This window comes from Lactuca sativa, chromosome 5 (assembly GCF_002870075.4).
Source record: "Lactuca sativa cultivar Salinas chromosome 5, Lsat_Salinas_v11, whole genome shotgun sequence".
In the NCBI taxonomy this organism is placed as follows: domain Eukaryota; kingdom Viridiplantae; phylum Streptophyta; class Magnoliopsida; order Asterales; family Asteraceae; genus Lactuca; species Lactuca sativa.
Genome location: NC_056627.2, coordinates 272,381,515 through 272,406,899, shown reverse-complemented (window position 1 = coordinate 272,406,899; position 25,385 = coordinate 272,381,515). Strand labels below are relative to the sequence as shown.

General features: G+C 40.9%; 1 protein-coding gene across 2 annotated transcripts; it reads left to right on the top strand.

Moving 5' to 3' along the window:
- Window positions 1-8,435: 8,435 nt before the first annotated feature.
- On the top strand, window positions 8,436-10,823 carry LOC111918663 (indole-3-glycerol phosphate synthase, chloroplastic). 2 transcript variants are annotated; one of them, XM_023914292.3, is made up of 10 exons: window positions 8,436-8,707; window positions 8,902-9,162; window positions 9,245-9,421; window positions 9,519-9,593; window positions 9,659-9,703; window positions 9,789-9,953; window positions 10,028-10,085; window positions 10,196-10,278; window positions 10,362-10,430; window positions 10,521-10,823. In XM_023914292.3, exons 1-10 carry the CDS (start codon window positions 8,555-8,557, stop codon window positions 10,602-10,604), a joined length of 1,170 nt encoding a protein of 389 aa, XP_023770060.1. In that variant the 5' UTR covers window positions 8,436-8,554; the 3' UTR covers window positions 10,605-10,823. The 2 variants fall into 2 exon arrangements, with proteins under 2 accessions (XP_023770060.1, XP_023770059.1); XM_023914291.3 differs by having other exon boundaries at window positions 10,028-10,106.
- Window positions 10,824-25,385: the final 14,562 nt, after the last annotated feature.

Below are 25,385 nucleotides of genomic sequence, written 5' to 3'. Positions count from 1 at the left end.
AATCTTGTGACTTGATGTTTGCTTTCAATTTCTATCTAGTGGATTTGATTTCATTTCAATCGAATGTTTGATTTAATTGTGGTTCTTATTGGCCATTTGAATTAGGGTTAGGTCATTCAAGTTATCTAATTGCAAAATCTGTAATTGTTTTGTGAATTGGACTAAGTAACAAACACTAAACTGATTTTCATTGAATAAATTTAGTGTAAATCTTATTCACACACTCTTACATTCCCGAGCTTGTGAGGAGTATTGGGTGTTGTTGGGAACATTCACATAAATTTTAATGGAATCTTTCAACCTAACTCTGTGACAATCGTCAATTTCTGGTCAAGTCAAAGTCAAATAAAGTCAACAAGTCAAACTGGTCAACTCAATTAACCCTTGTATATTAGGGTTTAACTAATGTTTACTATTGTACAACGCACCATCTTAATACAAAGCATCACTTAGAAGTTTCACGTGTTCAGAAAACCTACAACCAAATTAGGGTAAGTGATGAAACTGATGGGTTTTAAGCAAAACATCAATCATATGGTGTACATGCAAACCCTAATAGCTTTTGGATCTAGTTTGTCTAATGAACATGCAATTGAATATCCAAAGTTGTAAACCCTAGATCTACCATATAAGAATTGAAATAAGGGTTTAGTAATTACCTTTGATTGTTATATTGTAATAGCAATCAATTCCTTGCTTTGATTGGCTTTAGAAAGCTTAGTGCCTCAAGTGCTGCACCTCTAATGGAGTCACAAACACCACTAAGCAACTTGGATGAAGAGGATAAGAGAGGAGGCTGCCCAAAACGTCTAGAAACCCTATAGGAAGACTTGTCCACGTTTTTGGGGCTTAAGGGTCCTTTATACACATGTAGGCTATTAGGGTTTTCAACTAGGAAACCTTAATTTGACTGCTTAGGCCCTAAGCAGCCCATGGATCCCTTTCTTTAGAGTCATGGACGAAATCTTATGGGCTTCCCCATAAATTTTGTCTACTCCACTCTATGGATTTCATTAGCCCACTCTTGTAATTATCTTATAATTACAATTCCAGTCCCTTAATTTTAATTAATCTCTTTTAGCCACAAAATTAATTCTTAATTAATTCTTGACTAATATTAATTGAACAATATGATTTATCCTTTAATATATTATTCTCATAATATATTAATAAATCCTAATTAACCTTTCTCTCCTTAATTCATCCTACATATTGCTATGGTGAAGGCAACCCAAAGGGACCATGCTCATAATCGGGTCAAGTACATACCAAAATAGTTATGGACTGAAACACTAATCCAACAGAAACTACGTAGTAAAACACTATCTCATACCCCTCGGGGGCGTATAACACTCATAACAAGGCTTAACGGGGTTTACACACCTTGCATAACGAAGCTAAACATCGAAAAAGGTCTCAAACGAAGTCTCTCTCAAATCTCTCTCGCTCTATCTCTCGCTACCACAAATCTCTCCCAAATCTCTCTAATTATGTGAAATCTCTCCCAATTCTCTCTAAGTATGTGAAATCTCTCCCAAATTTCTTCAAGTATGTGAAATCTCTCCCAAATCTCTCTAAGTATGTGAAATCTCTCCCAAATCTCTCTAAGTATGTGAAATCTCTCCCAAATCTCTCTAAGTATGTGAAATCTCTCCTAAATCTCTCTAAGTATGTGAAATCTCTCCTAAATCTCTCTCAACTTTTTATAATAACTTGGGTCATCCCTGATGGGTTTGAGCCATAAGAACATTCCTATGTGTACATACAAACCCTAATGCTTGGATCTAGGTTTCTGTAATTGAACATGCAATGTATCCAAGACTTTGATTGATAGATCTAATGAAAAACATTCAAATCATATATGAAAAACAAATCTAGAAGATTACCTTGAGTTGCTTGCTTGAATCTTCTTGTCCTTGGAGCTTAAAGTCACAATTGTCACTCCTCTAATGGCTTACAAACACCAACTAGCAAGATGATGATAATAGAGAAAGAGAGAGAGAGGGAGAGAGAGAGAGAGAGAGAAATCGGCCAGGGTTTCTTGAGATGCAAGAGTGTCGATTTCCTCAACCCTATGGGTCCTTTTATACTAGTGAGCTTCCTAGGGTTTCACCCTTAAAACCCTAATTGGATAACTTAGGTCCTAAGCAATCCAATATCCTTATTGATAAGCCTTTGGACGATTTCTAGGCTCTTCCAAACCCTAAAATCGTCCACCCCTTATTCATAAGGAATCAAAGCCCAAAATACAACTATCATACAATTGACAGTTTATGCCCCTTTATTCAATTAATCTCTTTAAGTCACCAAATTAATTCCTAATTAATTTATGACTTATATTAATCAAATAACAATATTATTATTCCTTATATTATACTCATAATATATTAATAGTATTTCTTCTCTCATTATAAATCATCCTGTCAAGTTGCTATGGTGAAGGCAACCCAAAAGGACCATGCACAACCGGGTCAAATACTTGTCAAATATAGTTGCAGCCTTAGACACTATTCCAACAGTCTCCCACTTGGATAAGTCTAGTAACTATATAAGCATAATCCGGTTAGCAAACGTAGCTCTCAAAGACGCTGTCAAACTCTGATCTCATCAGTTCTGTCCTTTAGATAAGGGCTCGTATAGTCCTCTGTTTAGATATTACGCGGAAAATTCTATGGAATCATTTGTCCAACAGTTGGTTTCTCGATCTCAGATTTATTCGACGTAGAACTTAATCGAACACATCAATTTAGTTCTGACCGGGCCCAGCACATAAGTCAAATCAAATCATCGAGCGGCCGAGATATCGCTTTCACCTTCTTAGGATAAAAGTAACAGATTAACTTCGACTTATATGCATTTACTTATTCATTAATCAATTATACACAACAATGCGTTTTATAACATCAATTTACTGATGCGGTTTCGCATTATCAATGTATAACCACTTAACAAATAACAAACCATATATCTAGGTTTTAAGACCATATGATATTATCGTCTTGCGATCACCCTTTTTTTTATCATATTCCATAAGGTGATTCCAGCAAGCGCGGGTTTGTTCCAATGCTCAAAACTAGTTCATAAGCACTCATGAACGTTGTAGCAGACTTTTGCTATGTCTAATACCATTCAGACAATCTACACACAAATTCATGACAATCTTCATTCATACCTACTTCCAACACATGAACGATTGTGAACTGTTTGAATAATTCGATTATTCTTAATAAACTCAATTATTTTGGAAGTCAAAACATGCAAAGTGAAACAATAGTTAAACAATTAACATAAGACAGTAACTTTACTTATAAATAATACTCCTTTATTTAATCATCAAATGTCAATTACATTTATCTATTATAAGTTTCTAAATTATCTAATCTAATTTAATATCATCTCTCAGTCCAATACTCCTAACATGCTACAAATGCTTAACCCTACTCAGTCCCTTTGTAAGCGGGTCTGTTGGGTTATCTTCTGATGATATCCTCCTAACCACGAGGTGTCCTTCTTCTACTCGATGTCTAATAAAGTGATATTTTCTGTCGATATGACGAGATCTACCATGATCCATCGGTTCCTTGGTCAAGGCAACCGCTCCTTCATTATCATAGAAAATTTACATAGGCTCCTTTATGGCAGGTACAACTCCAAGATCACCAATGAAGTTCTTCAACCATATTGCCTCCTTTAACGCTTCGCTTGATGCAATGTACTCTGATTCACACGTTGAATCAGCTACGGTTTCCTGCTTGGAACTTTTCCAAGTTACTGCTCCTCCATTAAGGGTAAAGACCCAGCCCGACTGCGAACGGTAGTTGTCCCTGTCGGTCTGGAAGTTGGCGTCACTATACCCTCGCACTTTTAAGTCATCACTCCCCTCGAGGACTAAAAACCATTCCTTCGTCCTCCGAAGGTACTTAAGTATATTCTTGACCGCAATCCAATGGGCTCTGCCAGGGTTCCCTTGATATCTACTGACCATGCTCAAAGCAAAGGCTACATCAGGGCGAGTACAAGTCATAGCATATATGATTGAGCCAACTGCAGAAGCGTATGGTACTCGGCTCATTTCTGCTATCTCCGCTTCGGTACTCGGACTTTGAGTCTTACTCAACTTGGCATTACTTTGTATCGGTAATTCTCCCTTCTTTGAATTTTCCATACTAAAACGTTTTAGTACTTTATCTAAGTAAGTGTTCTGACTAAGTCCTATTAGTCTCTTACTTCGTTCTCTCACTATCTTTATTACCAAAATATAAGAAGCCTCTCCGAGGTCCTTCATAGCGAAGCACTTCCCGAGCCAGGACTTAACCTCCTGCAGTGTCGGGACGTTGTTTCCTATGAGTAGTATGTCATCGACATACAAAACGAGGAAGCTAACTATACTCCCACTGGCTTTGACATATACAGATGATTCATCTTCGCTTCGTACAAATCCAAACTCTTTGACTTTCTCATCGAAGCAAAGATTCCATCTGCGAGACGCTTGCTTAAGTCCATAAATGGACTTCTCAAACTCGTATGCGAGCCTGGGGAGGGAAGTGAAATGGAGCGTTTTAAGCCCGTTTTTCGTGATTTTAACACGGGGTTTTCACCCAAACTCGTATTTTAGCATATGAGACCCTAAATATTCATATTTTAATCACATTTTGAGGAAAATCATTGCCTAAGAATAAAATCTATTTGGTGAGATATTTAGGTGGAGTGTTGACTTATCCTTTGGACAAGGACATAAGCAACATCCCCATACCTTCATAGTACAACCCTCAGTCACTATTCAACCATACCTAGTCAATCATTGTCCTTTTTACACTCTTTTTCAACCATAATCTTGAACAAAATCTGGAGAAATCCTTATCTCTCCTCCCACTTTATTCACCCTTTCTCAAGGAGAACAAACACATTCTCTCTCACTTCCTCTCACCAAGAATTCGAGATTCAAGCTGATTTTTGAGTTCTTCATCCACCTTTGGTACGTAAATTTCATCATTCACTTTATTTTCATACATCCCTTCATTAAAATCATGGGTTCCTTACACGAATATCATCATAATTATCGCTAGATCTTCGAATCTTAAAGCATCTCCCAAGTGTTCTTGACTTGGAAACTTCTTCTATTCATCATCCATCCTAAGAAATCACTCAAGGTGAGTTCATACCCCTATCTTTTCATGTTTTTCTTAAGTCTTAAGGGGGGGAATACAAGTTAAAATACCATGAACACAACTAAACTAATCTAACAGCTTTCATCAGAAACGTTTAACTCCATTCACGGACTGTTTTGGTCAACTTAAACATTTTAGTTTTCAAAACTTTATTAGGTGCAAATATTTCAGGTTTATACCTTTAAAATGAGTACTTTCACATCCCCATACGATTTTTCTACAATTTATGGTGAATTTTACAAAACTGTCTATCACTGTAGCTACGATTTTGGACCAGTCTATGAATATGGACATTTTCACACAAGTTAGAAGTCACTAAAAATCATAATAAAATTTATGAATAAACTAGACATATTTTATAAACTCTCAGAATTTACGGATTTTGATTTCGACTTTACATCATTTTTCTATAATTTTCCTAAGAACAGGAACATGAAAGCTAAAACTAGAAAAATAGTTAACAAATTCATTTACACCTTGTAACTTGCTGAGCAAGGTGTGTATTTTTATGTAAATACATGATGTTATATTACATGTTATTTCACCTTAGTAAAAGGTATATATCAGTAAACAAAAGGGTTTTTACCTTTACAAATATAGTAGTTAACTATAATAAACAAAGTTATAACAATTACATTTAAACGTTTTGATAAACTATAATAGGTGTAGTTTATGTTTCCATTAACACAACAAACACATTTCGGAAGGTTTTGTAGAAGTTGACACATCGACACTATGATTTTGGAAAAGTCTTTAATGATCCGCCAATAAAAACCTGCATGACCAAGAAAAGAACGCACTTCCTGAACATTTGTCAGGTATGGTAAGCTCTTAATAACATCGATATTTGCCTTGTCAAGTTCTAAACCTTTTGTGACACTACATGTCCAAGTATCAAGCCCTTGTCAACCATAAAATGACATTTTTCATAATTAAGGACTAGGTTTGTGTCAATGCACCTTTATAAGATTTTGGTGAGATTTCGCAAACATTCATCAAAAGAATTTCCATAAACAGTAAAATCGTCCATGAAAACCTCTATTATATTTTCAACATATTCTGAAAATATGTTCACCATACATCTTTGGAAAGTCGTGGGTGCATTGCACAAGCCGAAGGGCATGCGTCTATACGCAGAGGTGCAAAAGGGCATGTGAATGTAGTTTTCTCTTGGTCTTCCGGGGCAACCGGAATTTGATGAAACCCAGAAAAACCATCAAGGCAACAATAGTGACATCTTTCCAGCATTTGATCGATGAATGGCAAAGGAAAATGGTCTTTGTAGGTGGAAGCATTCAACTTCCTATAATCAATACAAACCCTCCCCTCGTTTTGCACACGGGTGGGTACCAAATCCCCTTCGGAGTTTTTAACAACTGTGACTCCGGCTTCTTTCGGGACAACTTGCACAAGACTTACCCATTTACTATCAGAAATGGGATAGATTACACTTGCATTCAATAGCTTCATGATCTTCCTTTTCACCACCTCCATCATAGGTGGGTTCAATCTCCTTTGGGCTTCGCGGGTTGGTTTAAAGTCCTCTTCCATCAATATTTTATGCATGCATAATGATGGACTCAACCCCTTTATATCTGCAATGACCCAAATCTCGTGATATGAAAAATAGGAAAAACTGCCAAAAGACAGTTTTTGGGTCGAACACGGCTCATGTCAATATATAACAAATCAACACGGGTCGTGTTCAGTGTAGTCAACAACTCCCTTTTTTGGTCAACACGGACGGTGCTCCTTTTGCAGTGTGAATCCAACACGTCCCATGTACCCCTCTGACTCCAATTCCAAACTTCATTTTTTCAACTTTTCCGCTCTTCGCCTGATCATCCCGAAATCTTCACCAATGCATCCCGGCACCTCCCAAAGCACGTCCCAACCTTCGGTTTACCTAAAAAAGACATGAAAGTGTGCATATAAGGTTGTTCTAGAGACTAACATGAATATGATGAAATGCAAGAAAAATGAAGAACAATTATGCTAAATAGATGTATGAAAATAGACTAAAAGGTGTGCAAAAAAGTGCACAAATTGCACCTAACAATACGTGTTATACATGAAGGATTATTACGACGTAAAAATCATAACAAGCGCATTTAGAAAAGCTTATCATTGTTATACTAACTTCAAAAGATACGACATAAAAATCAAAACAAGCGCATTTAGAAATTAGAAAAGCTTATCATTGTTATATTATCTTCAAAAGATATACGAAACTTCTTGGGAAATCTCTAAAAAATATAATATTTTACCCTAATTTATGAAAAGAATCTCAAACTAAAATTTGTTTATGGAAAAATATGAATTACCTGTAAAAATAACGATTGGATCCAATTTTCTCGGTTTAAAATTTTCATTATGTATCCAGTTTTGTTAAAGTCTCATTATTTTACTATAATTTACGAATAAGTCTCAAATTAAAATTAAGTAATGATTTGACAATTTTCTCTATGTAGGATACATATTACCGATTTTATTTCTAAACTCGACGCCTAGTCATTAAATGCACTGATGAGATTGATATGTTGGGTTATATAATATTATGTTTACCATAAAACTTGATATCCTTGTGTATTGTATATTTTTTGGAATATAAAATTCATCCAACGAAGACTTCAATAATTACATAAACTAACAACAACTCGTCATTTTTTAAGTTTATAAAAATTTTCAAATTGTCAGTCTAGTCTTATGTAACCCAATATATTCATCTCAGCAGTTCATTTCCCGCCTTTTCTTTTGCGGAAATACACATTTTACCGTTTTTATTATTAAACTAAATACATAATAATAAATGAGCCCATGAAATTGATATTAAATTTTATGGTAATCATAGTATTATATAATCAATCGTATCCATCTTATCAGTTCATTTAATGACTAGATGTTAAGGTCATCAATGAAACCAATAAAATGTATTTTAAATAGAGAAAATGGTCAAATTGTTATTTAATTTTAATTTGAAATTTATTCATAAATTATGGTAAAATAATGAAACCAGATAATTATATGAAACCGATAAACCGGAAAATTTTTGATGAAAACATCACTTTTACAAGTAATTCAAATTCATGTTTTTTAATAAATAAATTTTAGTTTAAAACTTTTAGCAAATTAAGATAAAATAATACAATTTTCTGAAAGATATCCTATGCATCAAGAAAATTTTACTTTATAACTTTTTATTTGACCTAGTGATTTGGAAAGTAAATCCCACCTTATGATATTTCATTATTTCCCGATGGATATTTTGGTGCACTCAAAAGGTTATCTAACCGAAGAATGTAACGGCCTCTTCCGGCCACCGCGTCCTCCCTCGTCCTCGTGCCGTGCATATTTTATAAACTACAGCAAATCCAACGCTCTTAGATATGCAGGAGTTAATTTGCGCAACGTCTTCGGTTTCTTTCAACTCCCTTCCTTCCTCACCCTTCAATCACACATTCTATGATACTACTCGATTCACTTTCAGATTCCTGAAGAACAAACACATCGCCTCATTTCCTTGTATGCGAGCTCAACAGGTAGATTATACATACAACCTTTCGAACTTATTGCATTCTTTTCTTATTACTATTTATCAACCTCAAATGCCATTGTTTCGTGAGGGTAATGATTCGGGGTATGGGTGACTATGTACTCGTGCCCTAACGTATTTCGCGCCCTAATTGGAGAACGAAAGGTAAATTAATCTGATTGATTCCTTACTGTTTTGTAGTCTGAAGCTACTGATGGATCTGCAATCAATATTGCATCGGATGATTCCAAAGTTGATGCACTCGATATTAAGGAATCAAAGGTTAAAAATTCCCAAATCGACATAGCTGCTACACAAGGGATAAAAATTAGAAGACGACCACCAACAGGGCCTCCATTACATCATGTTGGTCCTTTTGAGTTCAGGTTACAGAACGAAGGCAATACTCCCCGCAACATACTTGAGGAAATTGTATGGAACAAGGACACTGAGGTTGCCCAGGTCTGGTTTTTTTCTTAACTCTTATACACAGTTTTTCATACTACATTTCTCTTCTCATTCCCTAACAAGGATCAGTTTTCAGATGAGAGAGAAAAAGCCTCTGGGTTCACTGAAGAAAGCTACTGACATCGCTGCTCCTCCTAGAGACTTTATAGGAGCTCTTAAGGCATCATACGAAAAAACAGGAATGCCTGCTTTAATTGCTGAAGTAAAAAAGGCTTCACCCAGTAGAGGAGTTCTAAGAGAAGATTTTGATCCTGTAAGTTGCCACTTCCATGATGTGATTACCAGTATATACATAGTGCTTAGTTAGTGTAATTATTTGATTAATGAATATACAATTCTTGTTGTGACAGGTTGAAATTGCAAAAGCCTATGAGAAAGGTGGAGCAGCGTGTCTGAGTGTTTTAACAGATGCGAAATATTTTCAGGTACAATCTTTTTGATTGATTATTCAATTTAATTAATCATATAATAATTTTGTTTGTCAATTCAGGGAAGCTTTGAAAATCTAGAGGCGATACGTAATGCTGGAGTAAAGGTATAGTTTTCCTTATCTTTTCACACATCATTTCAGTTTAATTGATTAATTATTATTATTATTATTATTTATCTGCATTCTACAGTGTCCTCTATTATGCAAAGAATTCATTGTAGATGCATGGCAACTCTATTATGCACGTGCAAAAGGTGCTGATGCTGTTCTGTTAATCGCTGCTATTTTACAAGATCTTGACATCAAATATATGACAAAGATTTGTAAGATGATTGGATTGACAGTGCTTGTGGAGGTTTGAAGTTTTTTAATTTATTCAAATCATTTTCAATTTGGAGTAATTAAATAAATCATTTTGGGTTTTCTAAGGTGCATGATGAGAATGAAATGGATCGTGTGCTTGAAATCGATGGGATTCAATTAATTGGTATCAATAATCGTAACCTCGGTTAGCAAAAAAATTTTCATATATCATAATCTTTTTATCCTTTTTCAATTCATTTTCAATTTGGAGTAATTAAATAAATCATTTTGTAGAAACGTTTGAGGTTGATATCAGCAACACAAAGAAATTGCTGGAAGGTGCACGTGGTGAAAAGATTCGCCAAAAAGGCATAATAGTAAGATTATATGAAACAATTTAGTTTTTTTTTTAAGAATTGAGAAGAGGAATGAATGATTTTTGATGTTTGAATTCTGTCAGGTGGTGGGGGAATCTGGATTGTTCACTCCTGCTGATGTGGCGTATGTACAAGAAGCGGGTGTTAAAGCAGTAAGTGATTGATTATGTATTTGGTGCCCTAAATTGTTTCATCAATCTGTGATATGATATCAAACTTGATGAATTGATGCATTTTTGTAGATCTTGGTAGGGGAGTCTCTTGTGAAACAAGAAGATCCGACGAAAGGAATTGCTCTACTTTTTGGAAAAGACATTTCGGCATAACTCAGGGGACATCAAAATGTGGGGTTTAGGGGGTTGATCAAGAGATATAATTACAAAATTGACTAAAATTTTGTTCAAGTTTTATGCAATATTGATATGAAATATGAAGTTGGGAGTTCATTTTTTTGATCATTGGCATTTGTTGCTATTATGTTATATTGAATGAACTTTAACTACATTGTGTTGTAAATTGTAAAAAAAGGCCGTGGTTACCATTAATTGTTCGTCATTAAGGTATAGAAAGTGTATGTTCTTATGGAATTTTGACACCTATTTTGCTTTTTATTGTGAATGTCATTGCGTATTGATGACACATTTTCACCAACACTTGATATTGTTCTGAAACGATTAAAATATTTGGGCCTGAGTCTGGTCCAAAAGCCAAATATAAATTTCCGACCCATTTATAGAAAGCTAAACTGGTCACTGGTCTAAAGTAATTATGCTAATTTTAGAAAGAACCGGTTATCCAAAACTTGTTAAAAAATTCTGCATTTTGTCTGAATCTTGAGTATCGAGCATGCGGAGAATAACAATTGGGGCAAACTGAAGATGGGCTGGACTTTATGGACTCCTAAGAATAGTTTTTTAAAATATACTTTAAAGCCCATGAGTCTTGAAAGTGAGAAGTTTAACCTTATCGAAGTTATAGGTTGAGGCATGAACTTAAAAGGATGCTTTGACCATGATTTTTTGTTCTGGAATCACATAAAACTTAATTGATTATGTAAAAATTATTGTGACACTTACGCTTTATGAACCTTTAACCACCACCAAGTCTCCAGATTAGTAACAATTATTTTCAGTCATAAATATGTACTCCTCTCACAGACTCACAGTAAAATATACTTCAACTATATTTAGAATTAAGAAAACCATTTGGAGATAATTATATATAATTCTAAAAATCGTTACGAAATGTATAGAAAAAAAAATTTGGATTAATTTTATTCTTGGGCAATGCACTATGATATTTGTCCTATCAAGTTATTAAAAGCTGCAGTCACATACTCACATTTGATCCTCAGAGTAAACTTTTTGTTTGAAATTTGTTTTGCTACCTGCTTCTTTCCGATATGTTACAAAAGATGTGGAGTTCAAAGGCGTCCATTTGGCATCCATATCAATATATATAGTTATCTACTTATTTTATTTTTAATTATATATATTATTTTGTTAATGACCTTGATGAAATAGAAAAGTAAAACATATGCTTCTTCTCTTATCGTGGTTCGAGCTTTCACCGTCTTCATTATCTTGTTCCAAAATAGGGATGAGCGTGATCCTGAACCTGTTGGTACTTGGTACCGCTTCTTTTTGTGTCACTCTGGTGGACCAAAACCAAACTCATAAGCTTGAAATCGGGACTGGTATTGGGACCAGTCTGGATCAGGTAAATGATACCAACACTACTTAGAACGGTTTTAGGAGTCCATCTTGTTAGACCACATAGTACAAATTTTTTTGCCCGTCTTTTTAGCCCACATGGTATGTTAAGTACACATGCATTCAAATCAAAATCAGAAGCAACTATATGGAGATATAGGAATGAAGTTCTTAATTGGATAGAAGGGATGAGGATTTCTTTGGAGAAAAAAGAAGCAATGGAGGTGATTGTTATTTCAATTTGGTGGACTATATGGAAATATAGGAATGATTTCGTCTTTGGAAGCAAAAAGTTCAAGAAGAATATATTGATGAACTTTTTCATAGATCAAGCCTTTAATTGGTTTGTTAGTAGAAACAATAAAGTTATGATTACTTGGGTTGATTACTTGATTGGTTTCAAAATCCAATCAATGTCATTATTTTGTAATTGGTTTATTGGTTTTTTTTCTAGCTTTGGGCTAGCAGTTAATATTAAGCTTTAAGAGCATTGGGTGTGGACAACAAGGTGCAACATCAATTTGTGCCACCTCAGATGCCACATAAGCAAATGATTTTATAATACCAAGTGGGGAAATGGGCAACAAGATGCAACACCAACTTTTTGAAAATAAATATTTTTATTTTTGTATTTTTTTTTTTGCTATTTCGTTTTTTTTTGTTTTTTTTTTGTTTTCGTTTTTTTCTTCTTTTTGCGTTTTTTTAATAACTAATATATATTTTTTTATAAAACATATAATTTTAAAAATAAAAAAAGACATAATATTTAAAATCTAAAATTCCGATTACAATTAAAAAAAACATAATTTTAAACCTAAATTAATAACCAAAATATCATTCAAACTACTACTAAAACCACACCAATTCTAATTAACCCAAATATTTTTTTCTAATTTGTTCATTCATCGCTTGTAGCACCGCTAGATCAGCATGCGCTAAACCCTTCTCGCTTGTCCGAAGAATTGACAACTGATGTGTCATTAGTTCCCTCTCTTTTTATTCCTGCTTCTCCCGTGCCTGACTTTCCAGGAACTCCAAATGACGACGTTTCAACTTATTTTTTTCTTTTATTAATAAATTGTGCTCGTCGAATTTGGCTCTCATTTCCGCCGCATCTTTTGCTCTCGTCTCCACCTCCTCCACATGTCTTGCAGCGCGCCTCGCTATGTCGCGTCATGGTGGTCGTCGTGGTGGGGATATCTCTTGGATATCATCCGGGATCTCATCGTCATCGGCATTTAGGTCGATGTTAGTCCGTGCGTCCGACATGTCAACCGAGCTAGAATTGCGAGACCTTTTGGATTGAACCTCCGACGATGTAGGCGTTTTATTCCACTTTGGATCCGCTCGTAACAATTCCCATGATTTTTCAAAGTCGAAAACATGACCCATTTCGACCCGATATTGTTCCTTAGTAGATTTGAACAAATCGAAGTCGTTGGTTCCGCTTTGCTGTTGCGCCTCAAGCCGGTTGTAAATATCATTGAATTTGTTGCACCGCTTAGTTATCATACCCCATTTGCTGCTCAACATATCGTTGTTGCGATACGAATTTTTCTTTAAAATAACGTGTGTAACAACGTAAAATCCCAATTAAATTATTAATTTTTAAAACCACAAAATGTATATCACATCATAATTTCAAATCCGAAACAACAGTGTTTCGCAAAACAAATTCCCAAGATCTCTCAAAAGTGAACTCCATCGGTGTGAGTGTGTACGAGTCAAGCCGTCGCCTTCCCACGGTCCTCGCTGGTACCTGAGACATCAAACACAACAACTGTAAGCTTAATGCTTAGTGAGTTCCCCAATATACCACATACCACAAATACGCCTCTCGAGGCTAACCCGATCCTCCGGTCAAGATGTCTCAACGGGACCCTCCAGCCCCGCAGCTCGTTGGACCCTCCGGTCCGGTCATAGCTCATTGGGCCCTCTGGCCCGGTCTGAATCGTTGGACCCTCCGGTCCGGTCTATATAGTCATACAGCATACAAATAACACATAATATAAAATCTCAACTATAACACATAATCTCATACATAGCACATAAGACCCTTTGGTCAACTCAGAATATCACTCAAGGTACGTATAGTGAGAAGACTTACCTCGTGAAAAGTCTAAGATCCCGCGTACTCGCTATCTCCCAAAATCCAACGACGACTCTACCTCGCCTAATCATAAAAATATCATATTAATACTCAAAGGCTTTCATAACAACACTTTTACCCCTTAACACAAATCCTCAGAGGGTAAAAGACCATTTTACCCCTCCTTGACCCAAAGTCCTCATGTTGACCAAAACCCTAAGAAGTCAACAAAAGTCAACCCTACGAGTACGCGGGGCGTACTACTTGATGTACGCGGGGCGTACATCGCCAACCCACGGATCGGGGTCTCCACCCAGTACGCTGCGTGTATTGGAAGTTACGCCCAGCGTAACCATCAGACTTTAGCATTCCTCATTTCTGGTCTTAATCGGTTAAGCCATTACTCCAACTTCTAGATCCAGCTATGTTTATGCGTCTATACCCATAAAGTCGAGACCTTTAAGCCTTGGCATGGCTGGAAAGGCTCCAACACTTCATAACATCACTCTATTCCAACTCAAGGGCCTAGATCTCATGCATGGTGAAATGTTCACGACCAAGATTGCATTTTTATGAGTCTACAACTCAAAATAGACCAGAAATACGAAGGATCTAAGCTTATGGAGACAATTTGCTCAAAAGTCTCCACCTTTGGGACTAAAACCCTAGAAAATGGTACATGAAGCATATTACAAGAACTATAGGACAAGATCCGAGCTTTTTACCTTGAAATGAAGCCTCAGCCTTTGCTAAGCTCAGATCTACACTTGAATACCACCTCTAGCCTTCCCCAATGAGCTCCTCTTCGCCTTTGCTACCTTGAAATGGCATCACCAAGCTTAGAATACTCACAAATGGCCTAAGAATGGTTGCACACTCTCTTTAGGGTTTCTCTCTGAGGGATGGTGGCTGAGAAGTCGAGCCACACATTCCTTTTATAGCCCTCCAAAACAATTAGGGTTTTTAGGTCTGGACCGGTTACGCCCCGCGTAACCTTGGGTACGCCCAGCGTACCTGAGGGTGAACGCGTCCAAATGAAGCGCACGAGTACGCTCAGCGTACACCTTGTACCCCAGCGTACTCGCTAATCATGCAACCCTAAAAGAGAACATAATAAGGATGAAGGGATAAATAGAAGGGTACCTGGTTTTCGGGCTGTTACAATTCTCCCCCACTAGAACCAGACTTCGTCCCCGAAGTCTCATACCGAAAACAACTCCGGATACTGATCCTGCATCTCAGCCTCGGGCTCCCATGTCAGCTCGGAACCCTTCCGATGTTGCCACTGCACTTGTACCAAGGGTACTTCCTTGTTCCTCAAAACCTTAACCCTTCGATCCCTGATTGCCACTGGCCTCTCCACATAATTCAGGCCTGCATCCACCTGAATATCATCCAAAGGCACCACGGCCGACTCGTCGGCGATGCATTTCCTCAACTGAGAAACATGAAAGGTGTCGTGGATCTGTCCTAATTCAGCAGGTAGATCCAACCGGTAGGCTACCCTGCCTACCCTAGCAATTACCCTGAAGGGTCCAATGTATCGGGGTCCCAACTTGCCCCTCTTCCTGAATCGTATCACTCCTTTCCAAGGAGAGACCTTTAGGAGTACAAGGTCACCAACCTGAAACTCGAGTTCGGACCGACGCCTGTCCGCATAACTTTTCTGGCGACTCTGAGCAGTCAACAACCTCTGCCTGACCTGCTGGATCTGCTCAGTCGTCTGAAGCACTATCTCCGTACTACCCATCACGCGTTGCCCTACCTCACCCCAGCAAATAGGGGTACGACATCTCCTCCCATACAACAGCTCAAAAGGTGGCATACCGATGCTCGAATGATGGCTGTTGTTGTACGAAAACTCTGCCAAGGGTAGATAGGTGTCCCAACTCCCTCCAAAATCCAAAAAACATGCTCGGAGCATGTCCTCAAGCGTCTGAATCGTCCGTTCGCTCTGTTCGTCCGTCTGCGGGTGGTATGCGGTATTGAAATGTAGCCTCGTACCTAACTCCTCGTGGAACTTCTTCCAAAATCTGGAAGTAAATCGCACATCTTGATCTGAAACAATTGACAATAGAACCCCATGCCGCGATACCACCTCCCTCACATACAACTCTGCCAACCTCTCAGCAGAAGAGCTCTCACTGATAGCAAGAAAATGAGCGCTCTTCGTCAACCTGTCCACAATCACCCAAATTGCATCGACTCCTCTCGCAGTCCTTGGCAATTTGGTGATAAAATCCATGGTAACCTGTTCCCACTTCCATTCGGGAATCTCCAACGGTTGCAGCTTACCATGCGGACGCTGGTGCTCGGCCTTAACTTGGCGACAAGTTAGGCACCTCTCGACGAACCAAGCAATATCCCTCTTCATACAGGGCCACCAATACTCCTTCTTTAGGTCCAAATACATCTTGGTAGCCCCGGGATGGATCGAGAACTTCGATCGATGAGCCTCCTCCATCAAAATGGTACGCGTCCCGCCCACAAACAGTACCCAAATCCGACCCTAAAACGTCATAAGCCCCCGACTATCGGTAACGAACTCCGACACCTGCCCAACAACCCGCTCCCGCTTTCGGTTCTCTGGTCTCGCAGCCTCAGCCTGGGCCCCTCGGATGGAGTCCAATACCGAAGTCATCACCGTTAACCTCATACAAATGCCTCGGATCGGGGCGCTCTCCGTCCTGCGGCTCAAAGCGTCGGCTACGACATTAGCCTTGCCCGGGTGGTACAAGATCTCACAATCATAATCCTTCACCACATCCAACCATCTCCTCTGGCGCATATTCAGGTTTGGCTGATCCATCAAGTACTTTAAGCTCTTGTGGTCAGTGTATATCGTACATCGAACCCCATACAAATAGTGACGCCAGATCTTGAGGGCAAACACTACAACCCCCAACTCCAAATCGTGGGTGGGATATCTCGTCTCATGAGGCTTCAACTGCCTCGATGCATATGCGATCACATCCCCTCTCTGCATCAACACCGCTCCCAACCCCGATATCGATGCGTCACAGTACACCACGAAATCCTCCATCCCTTCCGGAAGTGCGAGCATAGGGGCTTCGCACAACCTCTGGCGAAGGGTCTTAAACGAGGTCTGCTGCTCTGGACCCCATGAGAAAGTAACACCCTTCCGGGTCAACTTGGTAAGTGGCACGACGATCTTGGAGAAATCTATGATAAATTTCCGATAGTAGCCTGCCAACCCTAAGAAGCTCCTAATCTCCGTAGGTGACCTCGGCACCTCCCAACTCATCACAGCCTCGATCTTGGCCGGGTCAACCAAAATCCCATCCTGGTTAACGAGATGCCCTAAGAACTGGACCTCCCGTAACCAAAAATCGCACTTGGAGAATTTGGTGAAAAGCCTCTCCGCTCTCAGAACTCCGAGGAGCTCCCTCAAGTGCTCCTCATGCTGCTCTCTGGTCCTGGAATACACCAGAATGTCATCAATGAATACAATGATTGATCGATCCAACATCGGCCTACACACCCTATTCATGAGATCCATGAATGCCGCTGGTGCATTGGTGAGCCCGAATGACATCACCACGAACTCGTAATACCCGTAACGAGTCCTAAACGCCGTCTTCGGGATATCCTCATCCCAAACTCTCATCTGGTGATATCCCGATCTCAAGTCAATCTTGGAGAACCAAGACGCCCCCTGCAGCTGATCGAATAGATCGTCGATCCTCGGTAACGGATAACGGTTCTTGACCGTCAACTTGTTCAACTCCCGGTAATCAATGCACATCCGGTGTGAACCATCCTTTTTCTTGACAAAAAGGATCGGCGCTCCCCAGGGAGAGCTACTGGGACGGATGAACCCTTTCCCCAACAGCTCTTGCAGCTGTGAGGATAACTCCTGCATCTCTGGTGGTGCTAGCCGATACGGCGCCTTAGCGATAGGCGCAGCCCCGGGAACCAAATCGATACGAAACTCCACGTGCCTCTCGGGAGGCACACCCGAAAACTCCTCGGGAAACACGTCCGGGAACTCACGCACTACCGGCACCTCATCCACTGAACTTGGCCTCCCAGCGGCCTCTCGCACATCTGTCACGTAGGCTACGAACCCCTTGCAGCCCTGCTGCAAACTCCGCCTCGCTCTAGCGGCCGAACAGAAAACCGAACCACCACGAGTCCCTTCGCCGTAAACCGTCAGCGATCCCCCACTAGGATCTCGGATCGTCACCAACTGACGCTTGCAATCTATGACAGCCCCAAAACGGCTCAACCAATCCATTCCCACTATGACACAAACATCCCCCATAGCGATCGGAATCAAATCAATCGGGAACTCCACCCCGAATATCTCTAGCATGCATCCACGTATCACCTCGGTAGCACATACCTCACGCTCATCTGCTATGGAAACCCGTAGAGGTCGACTCAACGCCTCCCTCGGAATGCTAATGTGCCGACTAAAAGCCAAAGATATAAAAGACCGACTCGCGCCCGAGTCGAATAAAACCAATGCAGGTACAGAACTCACTAGAAAAGTACCTACGCATAACATATAGCAATTACAATAGCATAAACTCAACATAAAATAGATAAAGATTACATACCCGCCACGACGTCAGGTGTTGCGCGGACCTCCTCCGCAGTCAGCTGGAAGGCCCTCCCCCTAGCCTTCGGTGCTTTGGCCTTCAATGGCCGGGTCTCAGTAGCTCGAACCACAGGTGCAGATCCCTACGCTGATCTCTGAAGTTGGGGGCACTCGGCCTTCCGATGGCCGGTCTGGTGGCAATGGAAGCAAACCGAGAACCCCTTCGGACAGTCCCTCGCAAAATGTCCTTCCTTCCTGCATTTGTAGCATACCCCAATCTTGCACGGCCCGTCATGGCTCTTGCTGCACATCCCACAAGTACGGCCCCTCGAACTGCCTGTCCTCGAATCAGCGGGCTTTGCCCGCTTGGCGGCCGGCTGCGACTGTGCCGGTCGCCGATCACCCCTTTGCAACTTAGTCTCCTCCCTCACCTGTGTCTCAAGCTCGATCTCCCTCTTCCTGGCATTTGCCTGGAGCTCGGCAAATGTCTGGTAAGTCGAGTTCGCCACGAACTCGCGAATGTCCCTCCTCAAAATACTCAGATAACGGCTCATGCAAGCCTGCTCAGTGGATACCAACTCCGGGCAAAACAGCGCCCGCTCATGAAACATCATCGTAATCACTGTCACCGACTCTGTCCCCTGCTTGAGGGTCAGAAACTCCTGAGCTAAACGTTCCCTCTCCACCTGGGGAACGTACTCGTCACGAAACATCGCAGTAAACCTCTCCCAGGTCACTGCAGTCAGCTCAGCTGTAGAATAGCTCGCGGTCACGAATTTCCACCAGTCCTTCGCCCCCAAGCGAAGCTGGTTGAGTGCGAATCGCACCCTCAAGTGCTCCGGACACGAGCACGTATAGAAACACCCCTCCATGTCTGAGATCCACCTCATAGCGGCGATCGGATCCTACGTACCATCGAACTCCGGTGGTTTCATGTTGCTGAACTCTCGGTACAACAACGAATCACCACCCTGGGGTCTAGCAGCAGCAACAGATGCGGTGGCTGCAGCAACAGCAGCATCAGTCAAAGCAGCGTAACGCTCGTCAAACATCTCGATCAGTGTGGTCTTAATAGACCCAAACATCTCCGGAATCTCGGCTCTGATGGCAGCAGCCACCTCCTCATGGATGATCCGACGGATCTCCTCATCGCTCGCCTCACTGCTCTCGGGTTTATGGCGTGTCCCGACCATGATCAACCTCTGAAATACAACATAAGAAATATCAGGGATACTCTCTAGTATACTCACACTCGATAGCTCAAACATCCTCTCTCCTGGTATCCCCAAGGATTCTTACTTGGACTGCGCACCAATCCGGTGTTTTCAATAGTACGGGCCCAATACTATTGTCCACATCGAATCAATATACAATCCAAGTCCTCCTCCTAGGATCCCAAGTCGTAAATACTCTACTCTCGCTATGCATTGGCTACCCTCAGTAGACCTATCATGAGCTCCTCACTACTACCTACTCACTCTCAAAGTATCTCATAGCAGCAATAATCTCCTAGGCAAAGGTATCACAAATCAGGCCACTCTAGTCCTTATAGGAATACCTAGCCTCTCTATCATGCATAAAATAATATCTCATAACTCATAACATATAATGTAAGGGTATTTTGGGGATTCACCGTTCGGGCGCTGGCTGACCGTACACACCATCCACTTTGCTCGTTTCCAAAACTTCTTTTTCTTTTTAGAAAATTTGCAGTTTTTGTTGTAAAATTTCTCAAATCCTCGGTTTGAGTTCAAATACGCCCAAAGGTGCATCCGAATCCCTCAAACCAAAGCTCTTATACCAACTTGTAACAACGTAAAATCCCAATTAAATTTTTAATTTTTAAAACCACAAAATGTATATCACATCATAATTTCAAATCCGAAACAACAGTGTTTCCCAAAACAAATTCCCAAGATCTCTCAAAAGTGAACTCCATCGGTGTGAGTGTGTACGAGTCAAGCCGTCGCCTTCCCACGGTCCTCGCTGGTACCTGAGACATCAAACACAACAACTGTAAGCATAATGTTTAGTGAGTTCCCCAATATACCACATACCACAAATACGCCTCTCGAGGCTAACCCGACCCTCCGGTCAAGATGTCTCAACAGGACCCTCCAGCCCCGCAGCTCGTTGGACCCTCCGGTCCGGTCATAGCTCATTGGGCCCTCTGGCCCGGTCTGAATCGTTGGACCCTCCGGTCCGATCTATATAGTCATACAACATACAAATAACACATAATATAAAATCTCAACTATAACACATAATCTCATACATAGCACATAAGACCCTCTGGTCAACTCAGAATACCACTCAAGGTACGTATAGTGAGAAGACTCACCTCGTGAAAAGTCTAAGATCTCGCGTACTCGCTATCTCCCAAAATCCAATGACGACTCTACCTCGCCTAATCATAAAAATATCATATTAATACTCAAAGGCTTTCATAACAACACTTTTACCCCTTAACACAAATCCTCAGAGGGTAAAAGACCATTTTACCCCTCCTTGACCCAAAGTCCTCATGTTGACCAAAACCCTAAGAAGTCAATAAAAGTCAACCCTACGAGTACGCGGGGCGTACATCGCCAACCCATGGATCGGGGTCTCCACCCAGTACGCTGCGCGTACTGGAAGTTACGCCCAGCGTAACCATCAGACTTTAGCATTCCTCATTTTTGGTCTTAATCGGTTAAGCCATTACTCCAACTTCTAGATCCAGCTCTGTTTATGCGTCTATACCCATAAAGTCGAGACCTTTAAGCCTTGGCATGGTTGTAAAGGCTCCAACACTTCATAACATCACTCTATTCCAACTCAAGGGCCTAGATCTCATGCATGGTGAAATGTTCACGACCAAGATTTCATTTTTATGAGTCTACAACTCAAAATAGACCAGAAATACAAAGGATCTAAGCTTATGGAGACAATTTGCTCAAAAGTCTCCACCTTTGGGACTAAAACCCTAGAAAATGGTACATGAAGCATATTACAAGAACTATAGGACAAGATCCGAGCTTTTTACCTGGAAATGAAGCCTCAACCTTTGCTAAGCTCAGATCTACACTTGAATACCACCTCTAGCCTTCCCCAATGAGCTCCTCTTCTCTTTTGCTACCTTGAAATGGCACCACCAAGCTTAGAATACTCACAAATGGCCTAAGAACGGTTGCACACTCTCTTTAGGGTTTCTCTCTGAGGGATGGTGGCTGAGAAGTCGAGCCACACATTCCTTTTATAGCCCTCCAAAACAATTAGGGTTTTTAGGTCTGGACCGGTTACGCCCCGCGTAACCTTGGGTACGCCCAGCGTACCTGAGGGTGAACGCGTCCAAATGAAGCGCACGAGTACACGCAGCGTACACCTTGTACGCCCAGCGTACTCGCTAATCATGCAACCCTAAAAGAGAACATAATAAGGATGAAGGGATAAATAGAAGGGTACCTAGTTTTCGGGCTGTTACAACGTGAAACTTGTCGAGCACCGCCCCCCAATAAGCTCCTTTTTTCATTCCATTTCCGCGAAGTTCGTTTTTTGAAGTAGCACACCAAGCCGCCGCCAAAGCGTATGTAACGCCCTGTTCTAAAATATTCATTTATGGAATTTCAGAGGCCAAGGCCAGGGGTGTTTTAGTCCTTTATTAAATTTGGAGTTATTATTCGAGAATTTTTCGGGCCGAGTTGTGTTGTTAGACACGTAGGGTGTCTCGTCACCTTTCCGTAGATATAAAGTTCATCAGAATCAGATCTAGAATGAAGGAGTTATGACACTTTGAAGATTTGGCAAGAATGGCCCTTATAGAGAAAAGTTTGCATGGAAGGCCCTGGATGCATGTTTGCAACATGCGTGGGCACTTATGCCCAGCGTAATGAGGTAGCTTGGTCGCGGATGTCCAAGGCGTACGCCCAGCGTACCAGGAGATACGCCCAGCGTATGCTAAAAGTTATGAAACCCTAATTTCAGATTGAGCACTATATAAAGGACATTATGGTTCCAACCCTAGCCCCCATATGAGCCTCCCCAACCTCAGAAGAAACCCTAGAACGTCCCTACCTTCATTTTTTGAGTTCTTGACCTTGGAGAACCCATTTTGGTGGATTAAAGCTTGGAAGCAAAGAAAAGAAGGTTGGCAAGGAGGAACCTTTGAAGCTAGAGCTTGTAGATCTGGTATAAGTGCTTCATTTCGGACCTTTGCAAGGTAAAAAGTCTTGAGCTTGATGATTTACCTCTTAGATCTCCTTAGTACAAGTTTATGGACCTTTTGGTCCCAAGATTTGGACTTTATGACTTAAGCTCGTTTCTAAGACCAGGGTTGCCTCCCTTAGAGTCATATGAGTCCCAGAAGCAGTAAAGTTCCAACCTTTTGTGGTCCTATTAAGTTCATGCATGAGATCTAGTCCCCTTTATGGAAGTAGAAGAGTGTTTTGAGAGTTTGGGTTGGTTTGGGACATATAAAGTCACCAAGTCAGTGACTTTATGGATTAGGGCATGGAATAAGACCTAGATCTAAGTTTATGGCTCTTGAGTCGGAGTATTAAGCGCTTAATGGGAAGTGTCTTAACAAAGTAAGTACGCCGAGCGTAATTGCAGGTACGCCCCGCGTACTCTCTAGCAAGCCAGTACGCTAAGCGTACATTAGAGTACGCCCCGGGTAACGCAGTCAGTTGGGCTTATTGCATTTTGGGCCTCGGTGTGGGCTGAGTTGAGACTTAGGGTCCTTGGGCCTTATTGGGCCATCAGAATTCAGTTGCTAAGGACCAAGGATTTAGCATTGGGCTTGAGTAAGGTCCAATAAAGGGCTTTGGGCCCAATGGAGCAAATTGGGCCATTAGTGGGCCTTTAGTGGGGCCATGGATGGGCTTAGAAGGAATTGGGGGGTTTTGGGCCATGTTGTGACCCATGCCATAACAGGGGTAAAATTGTCATTTTACCCATAGGAGAATCCCTATTCTTAGTTAGTATTTTATTTCCCATGATAGCTGGGGAGCAGCCGGGACAACAGTCGGGGATCTTTCACTCGAGTTTTCAACAGTCAGCATTTCGAGGTGAGTTTCCTTCCAGTAGGAACGGGTCTAAGGCCACAATGCCGACCCGTTTAGCTAGCAGTAGTTTCCGGATTTCGGTCTGATGCAGTAGTTAGCATGTTTGATGCCTTCGTGGCTCAAACAGGATTTATGTGTTATGTGTTCCGGGCTCGGCCCGATGCAGTATGCAGTATATGTGTCTTCATGCTAGTTGATATGTTTATGTTATGCTTTGTGCAGTTAGTTCGGACTTCGGTCCGATGCAGGGGACAAGGTCTCAGTCAGTTAGTCCGGACTTCGGTCCGATGCAGGGGGCAAGGCCCCAGTCAGTCCGGACTTCGGTCCGATGCAGGGGACAAGGTCCCAGTCAGTTTCCGGACTTCGGTCCGATGCAGGGGGCAAGGCCCCAATTAGTCCGGACCTCGGTCCGATGCAGTGGGCAAGGCCCAGTATGTGATTTATATGTTTGTATGGTATGTGGTAGTTTGGGGGAGCTCACTAAGCTTCGTGCTTACGATTTTCAGTTTTGGTTTTAGGTACTCAGTTTTCAAAATCAGAGCTCGGAGAGATTGCAGTGCACATACCATAGTCAGTTAGCCTGGGGAATGTTTTACTCTGATAATGAGATTATGTTTTGAATTTAATACTCGAAAATTATGTTATGACTTATGATACGCTTTTATAAATATGGTATTAGTAATGTTTTAAAAGAAATTTTTAGTCGTGATTTTTGGGTCGTTACAAGTTGGTATCAGAGCCTTGGTTTGAGGGATTCGGACATACTTGAGAGTGTGTCTGGACTCAAACTAAGGAAATGGTAAAAGGTTTTCAAAAGAAAAACATTTTCGAAAGGAAATTTTGGGTAAAAAGGAGTTTGAGAAAAGAAAAGAGTTATAGAAAAAGGGAAAAGAATATTTAGAAAGAAAATAACTTGAAAAGAGAAAAAGGGTGTGGTGCATGCAATCAGCCGAGCTCAAGTAAGTACTCCCAAATTACCCATAGAAGTTTATGATTATCAGTTTCAGTTCAGATTCAGCTTCAGTAGAACAGCATGCTAGTATAGGACTCAGGATCTAGGAGGATGCCTTATGTGCCTGCTTATGTGTTTCAGCCTTATGAGAATTGCATGCTAGTAGTAAGTAGACTGTAGTAGGATAGTCTGTTTAGGTTATGCCTGATAGTATGAGCTTAGCATTGTATGCTAGTACAGTTTCTCGTTATGAGAGTAGATTTGCTTGAGTAGTTTCATGTGTCCGAATGCTGCTTGCTTTGTGCTTTATGGGACTCTGAATGATGGGAGTTAGCCATTAGGTGAATACGTCACATCACATGTGAGCAGGGTTGAATAATCTCAGAGTGCTGGATTTGGCCCTATTGCGCAGCTCTTGTCTGAGTCCAACCGTTGTAGGGACGAGTCTTTTACTCGAAGGATTATCCGAGCCTCATTGCATGTGGTGGTATTCAGGTGGTGGCTAATTGGCATTATAAGGAGGCCTTCAACAGTTGAGGACTGGTTTGGGTGGAGTCAGAGGTTCCTTAGGGCAAGCCTAGGAAGGTAGTAGCAGAGATCAGTAGCAGGAGAGTGACTTAGTGGAGTTGAGGTAACTCTAGAGGAAAGTACGGATAGATGTGGAAGGTAGTATGGGCCCGTACTACTGAAAGCAGAGGATCCGTACTCGATTCAAGAGGGGCCGAGACAAGACCAGGGAACTGTAGAG